Source organism: Piliocolobus tephrosceles, chromosome 21 (assembly GCF_002776525.5).
Source record: "Piliocolobus tephrosceles isolate RC106 chromosome 21, ASM277652v3, whole genome shotgun sequence".
Taxonomy (NCBI): Eukaryota; Metazoa; Chordata; class Mammalia; order Primates; family Cercopithecidae; genus Piliocolobus; species Piliocolobus tephrosceles.
The window spans coordinates 14245919-14260842 of NC_045454.1; the positions used below are offsets into that span (position 1 = coordinate 14245919).

The following is a 14924-nucleotide window of genomic DNA, read 5'->3' on the forward strand; positions in this document are numbered from 1 at the left end:
ACAGAATTCTTCAGTGTCAAAAACGGAGAAGGAGGATCTGAGAATCCAAGCGATAGAATTCCTTTTGTTGTAGACAGAAAGAGCAAAGTCCAGAGAGGGCAGGCTTGAGGCCCTGAGGGTCTGGCCCTTGCTTATTCTCATTCCCTGCCCCTTCCCACTCCTGTCCAGCCTGATAGGCTTTCCTTCTTTTTTTTATTTTTTATTTTTTTGAGATGGAGTCTCGCCCTGTCACGCAGCCTGGAGTACAGGGATGTGATCACCGCTCACTTCAATCTCCTGCTCCCAGCTTCAAGCGATTCTTCTGCCTCAGCCTCCCGAGTATCTGAGATGACAAGCACGTGCCACCACACCTGGCTAATTTTTGTAGTTGAGTAGAGAAGGGGTTTCACCCTGTTGGCCAGGCTGGTCTCAAACTCCTGACCTCAGGTGATCTACCCACCTCAGCCTCCCAAAGTGCTGGGATTACACGTGTGAGCCATCATGCCCACCTGACTTTCTTTCTGATGCCTGAGTGGCCACCTTGAGTCCTGCCTGGGGACCCTTGCACCTGCTGTTCTCTTTCCTTCAAGGCCCTACTCACAACTTCCTGTTCTACTCTCAAACCTTCCTGTGACTCGCTCAGTCAGATCTCAGCTCACATATCCCCTCAGGGAGGCCTTCCCCTCCCTGACCACCCTATCTGAAGTAGCTCACGTCCCCCCATTCATTTCGGCCAGTTAAGTTTCCTTGTAGCAATTATTACTGTCAAAAATGATCTTATTTATTTACCTGTTTATTGGCTTTTGACCCATTGCCTGTCCTCTTCTCTGTTGTTCCCCCAGCATCTAGAACAATAGGTGACTGATACAATAGGTGCTTCGTAAATATTTTTTACTAGTATTATTATTATTATTATTTTAGAGACAGGGTCTTGCTTTGTTGCCCAGGCTGGAATACAGTGGGATGATCGTGGCTCAGTGCCACCTCCAACTCCTGGGCTCAAATGATCCTCCCACCTCCGCCTACAGAGTAGCTGGGACTGTAGGTACACAGCACCAAATTTTCTGTAGAGACGGAGTCTAGCTTTGTAGCCCACACTAGTGTTGAACTCCTGGCCTCAAGTGATCCTCCTGCCTTGATGGGATTGCAGGTGTGAGCCACCACACCCAGCCTACATGTTTATTTCATTGATCAGTGTCAGAACTAGGATTGGAATTTCGATTGTTGATCTCTTGCCACAAGATAGGAAAATGGAGCAAGATAAGGAGAAACAAGCATTTAATTGGAGAGAACACCCTTGTCTGAGGTCAGGGGCCTGGGAAGCAAGCGCAACTTTGCCACTGTCACTGTGTGTTACTTGGACAGTGCCTTATTTTCCCATCTGTGAAATGAAAGAGCTCGACAAGAACCTTCAAGAGTTTTGAGATCCTGTCTCGCTTTTCTCGCTTAGAAGCTGAAGACAAGGGTGACTGATCCAAGGGGAGATACTCAAGGGATGTTACCACTGTCTCCCCCACTGCTGACACAATTTGTCCCATCAAAGTTGAGATATCTACCATGGGGAAGAGCACTTGGTTCTATACTGAATGGCTCCAGGCATTTCCATGAAAGCTCTTTCAACTTTAGGGGAAGAATATTCATCCATATCTGTAATATCCACTACACTTCTTTACCCTCTCATATTGTGTGTCTAAGCCCTGCAATCAGGCATGTCAGCCACGTGATGGAATGGGAGAGCTGCAGGGCAGCACTGTCCAGTAGAAGCAAAATGCAAGCCACATATGTCATTTTAAGTTTTCTTTTCTTTTCTTTTTTTTTTTTTTTTCACATGGAGCTTCATTGTGTCACCCAGGCTGGAGTGCAGTGGCAATATCTCGGCCCACTGCAGCCTCCGCCTCCCAGGTTCAAGTGATTCTCTTGCCTCAGCCTCCTGAGTAGCTGGGATTACAGGCATCTGCCACCATGCCTGGCTAATTTTTGTATTTTTAGTAGAGACGGGGTTTCACCATGTTGGTCAGGCTGGTCTCGAACTACCGACCTCAGGCCACCCGCCTCAGCCTCCCAAAGTCCTGGGATTACAGGTGTGAGCCATCACACCCAGCTAATTTTTATATTTTTATTTATTTATTTATTTATTTTTTGGAGACAGAGTCTTGCTCTGTCACCCAGGCTGGAGTGCAGTGGTGCAATCTTGGCTCACTGCAATCTCAGCCTCCCAAGAAGCTGGGATGACAGGCATGCACCATCACACCCAGCTAATTTTTGTATTTTTAGTAGAGATGGGGTTTCACTGTGTTGGCCAGGCTGGTCTTGAACTCCTGACCTCAGGTGATCCATTGGCCTAAGCCTCCCAAAGTGCTGGGCTTATAGGCATGAGCCACCACACCCAGCCTAATTTTTATATTTTTAGTAGAGATGGGGTTCCATCACGTTGGCTAAACTGGTCTTGAGCTCATGGCCTCAAGTTATCTGCCCACCTCAGCCTCCCAAAGTACTGAGATTACAGCCAAGTTTTCTAGTAGCCACATTAGAGAAGTAAAAAGAAACAGGTTAAATTCATTTTAACATGTTTTACTTAACCCAATGTATCCAAAATAGCATTTCAACATATCGTCGTTTTTTTTTTTTTTTTTTTTACAATAGTGCTTCGCTCTGTTGCCCAGGCTGGAGTGCAGTGGCGCAATCTCTGTGCACTGCAACCTCTGCCTTCCGGGTTCAAGTGATTCTCCTGCCTCAGCCTCCCAAGTAGCTGGGATTACAGGCATCCACCACCATGCCCGCTAATTTTTGTATTTTTGGTTAGAGATGGGATTTCGCCATGTTGGCCGGGCTAGTCTCAAACTCCTGACCTCAGGTGAGCCGCCCACCTCGGCCTTCCAAAGTACTAGGATTACAGGCGTGAACCACTGCGCCTGGCGTCATCGGTATTTAAATGAGTTATGTTACATTCTTTTATGCTGTCTTCAAAATCTGGTGTATATGTTACACTTAACACCAAATCTCAATTACCATGATACATTTTCATCCAAAATGCTTGACCTGTTTTTCAATTTCATAAAATTCATAGTTGGAGAAGTAGATTCACATATCCAAGTTGTTCCAATTATATAATAGTTTTCCAAAAACTGAGATGGGTGTCAATTTTTTTTTTTTTTTTTTTTGAGATGAAGTCTCGCTCTGTCGCCCAGGCTGGAGTGCAGTGGCGCGATCTCAGCTCACTGCAAGCTCCGCCTCCCAGGTTCACGCCATTCTCCTGCCTCAGCCTCCCGAGTAGCTGGGACTATAGGCGCCCGCCACCACGCCCGGCTAATTTTTTGTATTTTTTAATAGAGGCGGGGGTTTCACTGTGTTAGCCAGGATGGTCTTGATCTCCTGACCTTGTGATCCGCCCGCCTCAGCCTCCCAGAGTGCTGGGATTACAGGTGTGAGCCACTGCTCCTGGCCGAGTATCAATGTTTTTTAAGTAGAGATGCGGGTCTTGTTACGTTGACCAAGCTGGTGGGTTGTTTTGTTTTGTTTTGTTTGTTTTGTTTTGTTTTGAGACAGAGTCTCACTTTGTCACCCAGGCTGGAGTGCAGTGGGCATGACCTTGGCTCACTGCAACCTCTGCCTCCCAGGTTCAACTGATTATCTTGCATCAGCCTCCTGAGTAGCTGGGACTACAGTTGTGTGCCACCATGCCTGGCTAATTTTGATATTTTTCTTAGAGATGGGGTTTCACCACTTTGGCCATGCTCATCTTGAACTCCTGACCTCAGTCGATCCGCCCACCTCAGCCTCCGGAAGTGCTAGGATTACATACGTAAGCCACCACGCCCGCCACCAATCTGGTTTTGAACCCCTGGCCTCAAGTGATCCTCCCACCTCAGCCTTCCAAAGTGCTGGTATTACAGGCATGGGTGACCACACCTGGCCTCAACTGTTCAATTAAGGGTAAATAAAACTTAGAATTCTACGTTTCATTGGCAGTAGTGCAACATTAATACTGAGTAGCCACATGTGGTTAGTGGCTACGGTATTGGACAGTGCAGGTACAGAATACTTCCATCAACATAGAAAATTCTATCAATCTAGCTCTAGGGGCAGATAGTCCTTCTACTGACTTGGGCAAGTCACTCCACAAATGGCATCTACCTCACATGGTTATGGTGAGAATTCAGCGTGTGTATGTATATGCATGCATACAACATGCATACACACACATAACAGTGCACCCTTTCCTAAAAAGCCAACACAGGGCGCTCAAACATGAGTGCCACCCACCCCTGGGCAGCACCAAGATGGCTCTAGTCCGGGCACCTTTGTCTCACCCCCATGCCTTTGCTCGGAGTGTGCTCCTCATTTTTCTGCCACTTTGACTCTGTCTCTGATTTGGTCACATCTGACATCACTGCTATATGCTTTGCTGCTCTCAATTTCCTCTGCCCTCATGCCAGCAGGAGTCATGCCAGAGATCATATCTGAGAAAGCAAGACAATTTTGTGTGTGTGTCTGTGCCCATAGAGGAGTGCTGGTTGTGTTGATATAGTTGTAGATTGGTTGTGTTTACATCATTGTATAGATTGACATGCTTGAGTATTATGACTTCTTTTGGGGGTGGTCGCCTTTTAAATCATGACTTTCGATGGGATTGAATTTTAGTCTTTGTAAAGACATAAGATTGTTGGTAGGCATCTGTCTCTGGGAGCATCCAAGCAAAAAAGACTAAGACTTCCTTGTAGACAGATCACTGGCCACCATTGGAGTGTGTCTGCATGGCACCACAGGGCTGGAAGACCCTTGGAGGCAGGAATTCAAGGAAATGTATGATGAATTTTGGCATTGCCATCAGAAGCAGAACAGGCATGGAAAATGGGTGAGTGGACGAGACAACCTCATCACCACAGCAGAGTTCCATACATTCCTGAATAATGATGGAGGGATTTGTGTTCACTGCAGTGGGGAACCATGAAGGACACATCAAGGGTGTGGTTGGCCTATGGTGCTCTTTGAAGGAATGAATAAAAATGAATAGAAATCCTATTGCGTGTCTGTTCTTTTGGAGTTTGAGGGAAAAGAAAGATCCTTGAGATTTTGACTGGGCTGGAAACCTAGACTCCAGCATCTGGGCATAGGAGGGATGGTGGGGAATCTGCTGGGAAAAGACTGGGCTGTGATCAAGAGAATTTATCAGTATCTGAGTTTTGCCACCTTGGAAGGAGTGCAGGCAGACTTACTGTTTAAACATTGGGAGCTTATGATGGTAAAGCGCCTTAGCTCTGGAGCCAGCTGTACCCATTAATGACCCCAATTGGGCCAGCCTTTCTGTGGTCATGCCCTTGGATTGTTGCTCTCCTTCTAGACTTGACTATGTGGTTTGCTTCAGCCACAAGAACAATAGCAAACATGATTCAAGCAGAGGCTTGAAAAGTACTTACGTAGCCGGGTGCGGTGGCTCACACCTGTAATCCCAGCACTTTGGGAGGCCAAGGCGGGTGGATCACAAGGTCAGGAGATCGAGACCATCCTGGCTAACACAGTGAAACCCTGTCTCTACTAAAAATGCAAAAAATTAGCCGGGTGTGGTGGTGCACACCTGTAGTCCCAGCTGCTCGGGAGGCTGAGGCAGGAGAATAGCTTGAACCCGGAAGGTGGAGGTTGCAGTGAGCTGAGACTACACCACTGCACTCCAGCCTGGGCAACAGAGCGAGACTTCATCTCAAAAAAAAAAAAAAAAAAAGTGCTTATGCACTGGGACTTCCTCTTTTGCTCCCCTTGGTACCCCTACCACCACTGCCACATCCAAACCCCTGGCTGGCTGAGCATGGTGGCTTATACCCATAATCCTAGCACTTAGGGAGGCAAAGAGAAGAATTTCATGAGCCCAGGAGATCGAGACCAGCCTGGGCAACATGGCAAGACCCCCATCTCTACAAAAAAGCAACTACAACGAAATTAGCCAGATGTGGTGGTGTGCGCCTGTGGTCCCAGCTACATGGGGGAGGCTGAGGCAGGCAGATTGTTTGAGCCCAGTCGAGGCTGAAGTGAGCTACGATGGCTCCACTGCACTCCAGCCTGGGTGACAGAGCAAGACAATGTCTAAAAAAATAAAAAGAAGGAAAGAAAAAGAAAAGACCTGGACTAACCTGCTGGGTAATAAAAAGAAAAGAGACACATGGCCCAGTCATCCTTGATCCCCGCCACCCATAGCCAACCAACCTCTGAAACAGAGCTCCCTAGCTGATAGGCAGCTGAACCCAGCTGAGACCAGCAAAACAACTGCCCAGCTGATCCCAGACCAAGTAGCAACCCAGAAAATAATCAACTAAATAGGTGATTGTTCTAAACCACTAAATTTTGGAGTGGTTTGTTATGTAGCAAAAGCAATTAATACAGACTTGTTCTCTGTGTGTGTGATGTGGTCTCTTTCTCCCCAACAACATGACTCAGTGATTAAAATCTTAAACTCGGCCACTTTTTAGCTGTGGGACCTCCAACGTGACAGTCCTCTGAGCCTCCGATGTCTCCTGAAAACAGGGATGCGAATAATAGTGCCTATCACATACAGTAGTGAAAATAAAATGGAAAACAGCTTCTAAGGGGTCATGATGGTCATTTGTGCTATTAATGAAACATGTCCAGTTCTCTGCCTTCCGACCTTGGGGCAGGATCTCACTTCCTGGTCCCCATGTGGCTAGGTGGGCCATGTGACTAGCTCCATCCAGTGACTTGTATTAAGTCACTTCTGGGTCACAGCGTGTGATTACCCATGGTAGACTTCCCGTGACACAGAAATTGGCCACGTTCAAGTTGGTGGATGCTTTATTTATTTATTTAAGACAGGGTCTCTGTCATCCAGGCTGGAGTGCAGCGGCAAGATCTCGGCTCACTGCAGCCTCCACCTCCCAGACTCAAGCAATCCTCCCGCCTCAGCCTCCCAGGTAGCTGGGACTACAGGGGTGCACCACCATGCCTGGCTTTTTTTTTTTTTTTTTGTATTTTTGTAGAGACGGGGTTTCGCCGTGTTGCCCAGATGGGTCTCAAACTCCTGGGCTCAAGTGGTCCTCCTGCCTCGGCCTCCCAAAGTGCTGGGATGACAGGCGTGAGCCGTCACGCCCTGCCAGTGGCTGATTTATGACTATGATGAGCAGAACACCCTCTGGATAGTGCTAGGGTGAAGAAAAAGTTAACCTTTTGAGAATGGGCAGTCATTCAGCAAATATCCACTCCTCTCCCTCCCACTGGAGGGGGAGTATATTGCCCCGCTCCACTGATGGGTTTGACCATTGGATTTACTTAATGGAATTTTAGCAGACCTAACCTTAGCAAGGGCCTTAAATGCCCTTGGCTTTTGTGCTCCCGTGATGTGCCATGAGAACATTTGCCAGGGAGCTGCTGATCCCAGAAACTTGTGGAATCTCGTGGAAGAGACCTGAATCCTCCCAAACTGGAACCAAAGCAGCCATCCCACAAACCCTTAGAAGAATGCTTGTTGGTGTAAGTCTCAGTTTTCATGTTGGGAGGCCTAGGTAGGTGGATCGCTTGAACCCAGGAGTCTGAGACCAGCCTGGGTAACATGGGGAAACCCTGTCTCTACAGCAAAAAAAAAAAAAAAAAAAAATACAGGAAATAGCTGGGCGTGGTGGCACATGCCTGTAGTCGCTGCTACTAGGGAGGCTGAGTGAGGAGGATCCATTGAGCCCATGAGGTTGAGGCTGCAGTAAACTGATGGTTTCACTGCACTCCAGCCTGGGAGACAGAGTGAGACTCTCTTCTCAAAAAAAAAAAAAAAAAGAAGTCTCAGTTTTAGGATGATTTGTTATACAGCATTACTACAGTGTTAGTTAATACAACTTTGTTGTTTTAAACCACTAAGATTAGGGACTTGTTTTGTTACTGTAACATCATCTAGTCTGTCCCAATTGATGTCAGTGTTTAGCACCTGTCAACTAATGGCCACTCAGTAAGTGGCAGCTATTATGATGATTACTGTTTACTCAGGCATACATTGTCTTTAGAATCCACATGGTCTTAAAGGTGCTAGGCATTGCACTAGGCGCTTTTTAAATTGTCTTTCATTTGACTCTTACAACAACCTTGAGGTTATAACTATTAATATCTACATTTTGCAGACATGAACATTGAGGCAAAAAGAGGAAGCAGTTAATTGAGAGAGATGATCATGGACTCTGAAGTATACCAGACTTGGGTTCAAATCAAGGTTCTGATCCTCCCTAGTTGTTTGACCGAAGGCAAATGACACCCACAATCTATGCCTCAGTTTGTTCATCTGTAGAGTGGGGATAATAATATCAACCTCACAGAGTTGTTATGATCATGAAATGAGGTATAGCATGGAAAACACAGCACAGGGACCTGGCAAAGAGTAATTCCTTCATAAAAGGCAGGGCCACCAGGTATGGTGACTCACACCTTGTCCTCCCAGCACTTTGGGAGGCCAAGGATCGCTTGAGCTCAGGAGTTCAAGACCAGCCTGGGAAACGTGGTGAAACCCTGTTGCTACAAAAAATAAAAAATTAGCAGGGCGTGGTGGTACACGCTTGTAGTCCCAGCTACTAGGGAGACTGAGGTGGGAGAATCACCGGGCATGGTGGTGCATGCCTGTAGTCCCAGCTACTAGGGAGGCTGAGGTGGGAGAATCACTTGAGCCCGGGAGGTTGAGGCCGCAGTGAGCTTTGAATGTACCTCTGAACTCCAGCCTGGGTGACAGAGTAAGACCCTGTCTGAAAAAAAAAAAGAAAGAAAGAAGGCAGGGCCTTCTCTCTCCCTCAAAAGGAGGGGATTTGAAATGAGGATTGAGATCCCCCTATTTCCTGCATTCTATCTCCTCAAGATACATCACACCACAAGGACTCAGGCTCGCTCTATTAACTTCTTTATAGGCACACGGGGAGTTACAGGCTGAGGACAAATGGGGACTTCACACCACGTATATCTTCCTCGGTTCAGATAGCTTTCCAGGGGGAGTGAGTGCACTCCGTATGGTGGAGGAAGAGGACATGGGTGCCTGTGGGCAGTTCAGCACCAGGCTTGGCGAAGCACATACTCTCTGTAGCACAGCCCCGCATGGCAAATCTGGGTTTGAAGATACCTGAAAGGGAGATTTCAGACTGGAATCAGGGACCTCAGCCCCTTCTTCCTCATAATCCCAGAACACATCCTCACCCACTTCTCTGGAACCCTCTCCTCCCATGGAACCTAGAAGTTTGGGCCTCTAGTTCTGTTTCCTTCTCGAGAGATCCAGGCACCACTCACCAGCCTGCACGTGTCCAGATAAGGAGACGCAGTGGTTTTCCTGGCCAGTACAGCGGGTCATGGGCCCCATGCATTTGTCCCTGAAGGTTGCAGTGCAGGCAGGGCACATCAGGCCATTCTCAGTACGATCGGTCAAGGGAACTGAGGATGAGGATGAAGTGTAAGGTGAATTAGGGATGTTTAAACCGTCCCCCCAACCTCCCAACAACCCCGGGGAACACCAGGGTTGCTAACAGGCACTGCATTTTACAGGTAAGGAAACAGGCTTAGAGCCGGCAAGTGGCTACAGCAAAGGTCAGTGGAGAGCCAGAGCACACACCACACACCACGGGCTCTTACCGGACAAAGAGGCACTGTTGCAGCCGTCGCTCTGGCAGCAGAAGGATCTGGTTACCATGTAGTCCTTGGGGCCCATGGTGGTGGATACAACGCCGGAGTAGCAGTCTTGGGACCTGATGCAGCCCTTGTAGGTGTGCACCCACTCCTTGCCCTCTGTGGGATGGGGACAGGCAGTATGGTGCTGGCTGACCACTCCCTGGCCTCAACCCTTGTCTCAAGGTCTCGCCTAACCCTAGGCCTCCCCAACCCCACAACTTTCTGGGGTGGTCTCTTTTTTGTTTTTCTTTCTTTTTTTCTTTTTCTAGATGGAGTCACCCAGGCTGGAGTGCCATGGAGCGATCTCACTCACTGCAACCTCCACCTCCCGAGTAGCTGAGATCACACGAGACCGCCACCATGCCCAGCTATTTTTTTGTATTTTTAGTAGAGACAGGGTTTCACCATGTTGGCCAGGCTAGTCTCGAACTCCTGACCTCAGGTGATCCGCCCGCCTGGGCCTCCCAAAGTGCTGGGATTACAGGCGGGAGCCATTGCGCCCGCCCGGCCAGAGTGGTCTCTTTCAAGCCCCCTAGAGCCATGCGGCCTAATCTGTCCGATGCATGGCCTGGAGTGGTTTCTTAGGTAGCCCAGGAGGGTTCTTCCAGCCTCCCCGGCCTTCCCCCTCCCCACCATGTGGTGGTCTCTTCCTACTCAATTCACTGGTTCCCCCTTTACCCCATCAAGGGGTCCCCCAGCTCCCTCTCCTCCCTTCCCCAGGGTGCGTTTCCTCTTCTATGTCGGGATGGGGGAGGTCTCTTCAAGCCTTTCAGGTCGTTCCCTAACCCACTAACGCTGGCTGGGTGATCTTCTATCTCACTTTCCTTTCACAGCCCCTCCCGACCAGTGGTTTCTCCCTGCACCCGAAGTCACCTTCATTCCCTCACCAGGCCTCACCATCTCTCCTCCTGTGACTAAAAGTCTCTTTCAGCTTTGTATAAACATCCCTGTTCCCCATTGGTCTCTTCCATTGCTCCCTTTCTCCTCCATTCTTTTTCAGGTCTGGGGTGGTCTCTTTCATTTAACTCATGCCCATCTTCTCTCTTCCATTTTATTTTCTGAGACAGGTTTCCCTCTGTCACCCAGGCTGGAGTGCAGTGGTGTGCTCTTAGCTTACTGCAGCCTCCATCTGCCAAGCTCAAGTGATCCTCCTGTCTCAGCCTCCCACGTGGCTGGGACTACAGGCATGTGCCACCATGCACAACTAATTTTTTTCTTTTTTTTTCTTTTTTATTTTTCTGTAGAGATGGGATCTCTTTTTGTTGTCCTGGGTGATCTCAAACTGCTGGGCTTAAGCGATCCTCCCATCTCAGCCTCCCAAAGTGTTGGGATTACAGGCGTGAACCACCGTGCCTGGCCTCCCTTTCATTTTGCTCATCCACCTCTCCCCCTCCCTGTCTCTGCTTCTCCTCTTTAAGATGATTTGCTCAGCCAGGCACGGTGGCTCACGCCTGTAATCCCAGCACTTTGGGAGGCCAAGGTAGGAGGATCACTTGAGGTCAGGAGTTGGAGACCAGCCTGGCCAAAATGGCGAAACCCCGTCTCTACTAAAACACACAAAAATTAGCCAGGCATGGTGGCACGCACCTGTAATTCCAGCTGCTCGGGAGGCTGAGGCAGGAGAATTGCTTTAACCCGGGAAGCAGAGGTTGCAGTGAGCAGAGATCGTGCCACTGCACTTCATCCTGGGTGACAGAGCGGGACTCCGTCTCAAAAAAGAAAAAAAAATGGTTTGCTCCATACTTCCAGGTTATTGTCCCTCTCCTGTTTGGGGTGGTCCCTTTTCTGTCTCTCCCACTACTCCAGCATTCCAACATCATCTCTCCTCCCTCTGCCAGGAATGACCTCTTCCTTTTTACACTCTCCCACCCCAGCCCAGCCTCTTTCTCTATCCACTCCCCACCATATCCACCTCCTGCCGGTTAGATTCTTCCCCTCTCACTGTTTCTCTGCCCCCCCCCCCCACAATATCTTTCCTTACCCCTCTTCTGCCTAAGAAAGTCTATTAACTCTCACCCCTCCCCCCATTTTCCTTCTCTTTAGGACAGTCTGATTTTCAGAATCCCGTGACAATAATGATTTCCATCACACCATTTATTTCTCTTCCCTCCATCTCATGATGGTCTTTCCCTCTTTCCTGCTCTCCACTGATTTCTTCCCATGCTCCCCCATCTTGAGAACCGCGATGATCCCCCCTCAGCATGGTAGTCTCTTCCACCCTGAAGGTACACCCCATCTCCCCACCAGGTCCCAGGCCACATCGTCTTACTTGAAGTAGCCTTCCCCACCAGGAGCATGCATGTGTCCTTGTCGCTGCTGCAGGTCCTCATTTGGCCATGGCACCTGCTCCCGGGCGCCTTACATATTTCGCAGCGTAGTGGGCACCCTGCAGTGTAGACAGAAGGCGAGGCTGTAGTCATGGGTGGTGTGGTCTTCGGACCACGACTTTGACTTAGGACTTTTGTGTCCTGAGAGAGCAGGGACCAGCAGCTCCCTGGTGTTTCATGGTCAGGATGTTGACTGCTGCCCAAGGAACTGTCCAGAGTAGGACGAAGAAGCAGTGGTGATGCCAGCAAAGCTGCTTCCAGGGACGGGAAGCGACTCCACCATGAAGCCTGTTTGCCTAATTACATGGCTGGGGATTTTGGATGCCAGGGTCCTCTGAGAACGCTCAGGGCCAGGGACGGGTTGTGGTGGAGGTTTCCATGGACTTTTGTGAAACTTCAGGTCCAGCTGGTTCCTGAATGTGAGATTCTCCTCCTTGAAGGTACCACGTAGGTCTTGTAGACAGCGGGAGCTCAGGCAGGGGGCCCTGAGGCTGGGGTCTGCATCCCAGGTCGAGGAGGGAGAGTGAGGACCAGGAGGGCAGAGGACTTGAACTTCTTGGTCCTGAGAGAGGGGAAATCTAGGGGCCCAGATATCTGGGTCCTGGGGAAAGTGAGGCTTGCCCGGACTCCTGTGTGCAGGGGAGGAGGGGACTGGGGCCTGAACGTCTTAGTCTAAGGAGAAAGGAGATTGCTCTCCCTCTTTAAAAAAATATATATTATATTAATTTATTTTTTTGAGATGGAGTTTTGCTCTGTCACCCAGGCTGGGGTGTGCAGTGGTGTGATCTTGGCTCACTGCAACCTTTGCCTCCTGGGTTCAAGCAATCCTCCCACCTCAGCCTCCCAAGTAGCTAGGATTACAGGCACCCACCACCACACTCAGCTAACTTTTTTTGTATTTTTAGTAAAGACAGGGTTTCACCATGTTGGCCAGGCTGGTCTCGAACTCCTGACCTCAAGTGACCCACCCGCCTCGGCCTCTTAAAATGCTGGGGTTACAGGCATGAGACACCGTACCAGACCTTCTCCCTCTTTTAAAAAATTATATTTTTAAAAGATTTCCCTTTCCAGCCATGCTCTCATCTGATTTCCTAGAATTGAGATGTATTTGGGATCCTTCCTGGAGGATGGAGGATTCAGAGCCCACCAAGGCCCTCTCTCAGGGATCCAATCACAGGAGCTTTTCTTTTCTGGGACCCCCAGGCTTTCTCTTCCTTTACCCTTGACCTCTTCCATAAATCTGAATTTCCAGAAGTCTCCCCATTCACCTTGAGGACTAGCTGGAGGCTCTCTCTCTTTCTCTCTCTCAGTCTGGGACCTCTCTCTTCCTGAGGCTCCAGAGAGAGTCCAGGTTCCTTGTCACTTACCAAGACCCAGGAGGGTGCAGAGCAGCACGAAGTCTGGCAGAAGCGTCCCTTGTCTCCTGGAGGGCCTCATGGTGTGTGTATCGGCAGTACCTGGTCCCCAGCTTTTATAGGAAGCTGAGGAGGGGCGGGTCCGTACCCACATTCACCCTGCGGGGAGAAATAGCTGAGGTCAGAACCTAGGGCAGTCCTCTGTGGCCTCCGGGTTGGGAAGGCGGAACCAGAATCCAAAGTGACCTGGGCATCTTGTGCCCAGCCCCCCACCTCCATGGATACCTCAGGAGTCTGGGCTTCTAGCCCCCTCTTCCATTAGAACCCAGAAAGTCACTACCCTGTTTTGTCACCTTCCCATGGCCCATATTTGTTTGTTTGATTGTTTGTTTGCTTGAAGACCAAGACGGAGTTGGGTCACTTGATTCCCAGTGGCTGCGAGAACTGGGATGCCCTCTCCTTCTCTCTCTTTTCTTCTCCTCCCAAGGAAGCACCCAGTGTGGATAGGGCCCCACCTGGGAGCACCCAGCATGTCCAGGCTGGTCCTGTGGGTGCGGGATGCCTTGTCTCCCTTCCCTTCTCTTCATGTGCTTGGCTCACACTCCTTGTATGTTTGGGCTGTCTCCAGCTGCGACCCCACCCGGGGCTGCACCCTTGCGTTTCCAAGGGACCAAATGAACAGAGGGGATGCCTGTCAGCAGCCATAGGCTGGCGTAGTAAAAGACAGATGCCCACAGTCTACATATTGGGAAATTGAGGCTTTTGTGGATGAACTCCAGGATAGGGGTTTGTGTGTGTGTGTGTGGGGGGGGGGGGGAGGGGGGGGTGGGGCACATGCTTTGCATTATATTTAGGACGCTGAACCCTTCTCTTTTGGCCTCAGGCATAAGGCTGAGAGAGATCTGATATTTTTTTTTTCGCGCGCGCGCGCTTGTGTGTGTATGTGTGTGTGGGGGGGTGGGGCAGGGGGACAGAATGAAGAGTGCAGCCGCCTGAGCCGTTTGAGGAGATCCTGTTGCGTAGAATCCAGGTTCCCTAGGAAACTACGAAAATTCACTCAGATTTGCTGTCCTAGCCCGGTGCGGTGGCTCACGCCTGTAGTTCCAGCACTTTGAGAGGCCGAGGCAGGTAGATCGCTTGAGCTGAGGAGTTCGAGACCAGTCTGGGCAATATAGCAAGACCCGCCGCCCCCTCACCCCGTGTTTCCACAAAAAATACAAAAATCAGCCGAGTGTGGTGGCGAGTGCCTGTAATCCCAGCTACTTAGGAGGCTGAAGTGGGGGGATCCCTTGGCTCCAGGAGACAGAGGTTGCAGAAAGCCGAGATCCTGCCACTGCACTCCATCCTGGGTGAGAGAGCAAGACCCTGTGTCAACAAAAAATTTTAAAAAATAATAAAATAAATAATAATAATACAGCAAAAAGATTTGCTTTCTAGGCTCCAGTGTGAGCGGCGACTGCATCGTCCAATGAGAATGGCGAATTTCTTCTAGACACCAATCCCGGAGGTCGCTTCTGTTGCTAGGCGCCTAGAAAGCAAGGTGCGGACGTCATCGGGAGGCGGGGCTAGAGCGGGGGTGTGTAGCAGAGGGAGGCGGGGTTGGAGGGAGCGCTCGTTGCTAAGGAACGCAGCG

The 14924-nt window shown here is 49.7% G+C and overlaps 1 protein-coding gene across 1 annotated transcript; it reads right to left on the minus strand.

Annotated features, from left to right (window-relative positions):
• Positions 1-8832: 8832 nt before the first annotated feature.
• PINLYP (phospholipase A2 inhibitor and LY6/PLAUR domain containing) lies at positions 8833-13772 on the minus strand. The gene is made up of 6 exons (XM_023190550.2): positions 13645-13772; positions 13304-13450; positions 11879-11995; positions 9574-9726; positions 9235-9375; positions 8833-9070 (listed from the first exon to the last, which is right to left on the minus strand). The coding sequence occupies exons 2-6, from the start codon at positions 13443-13445 to the stop codon at positions 8925-8927; spliced, it is 699 nt and encodes a 232-aa protein (XP_023046318.1). The 5' UTR covers positions 13446-13450; positions 13645-13772; the 3' UTR covers positions 8833-8924.
• Between the last annotated feature and the right edge of the window lie 1152 nt (positions 13773-14924).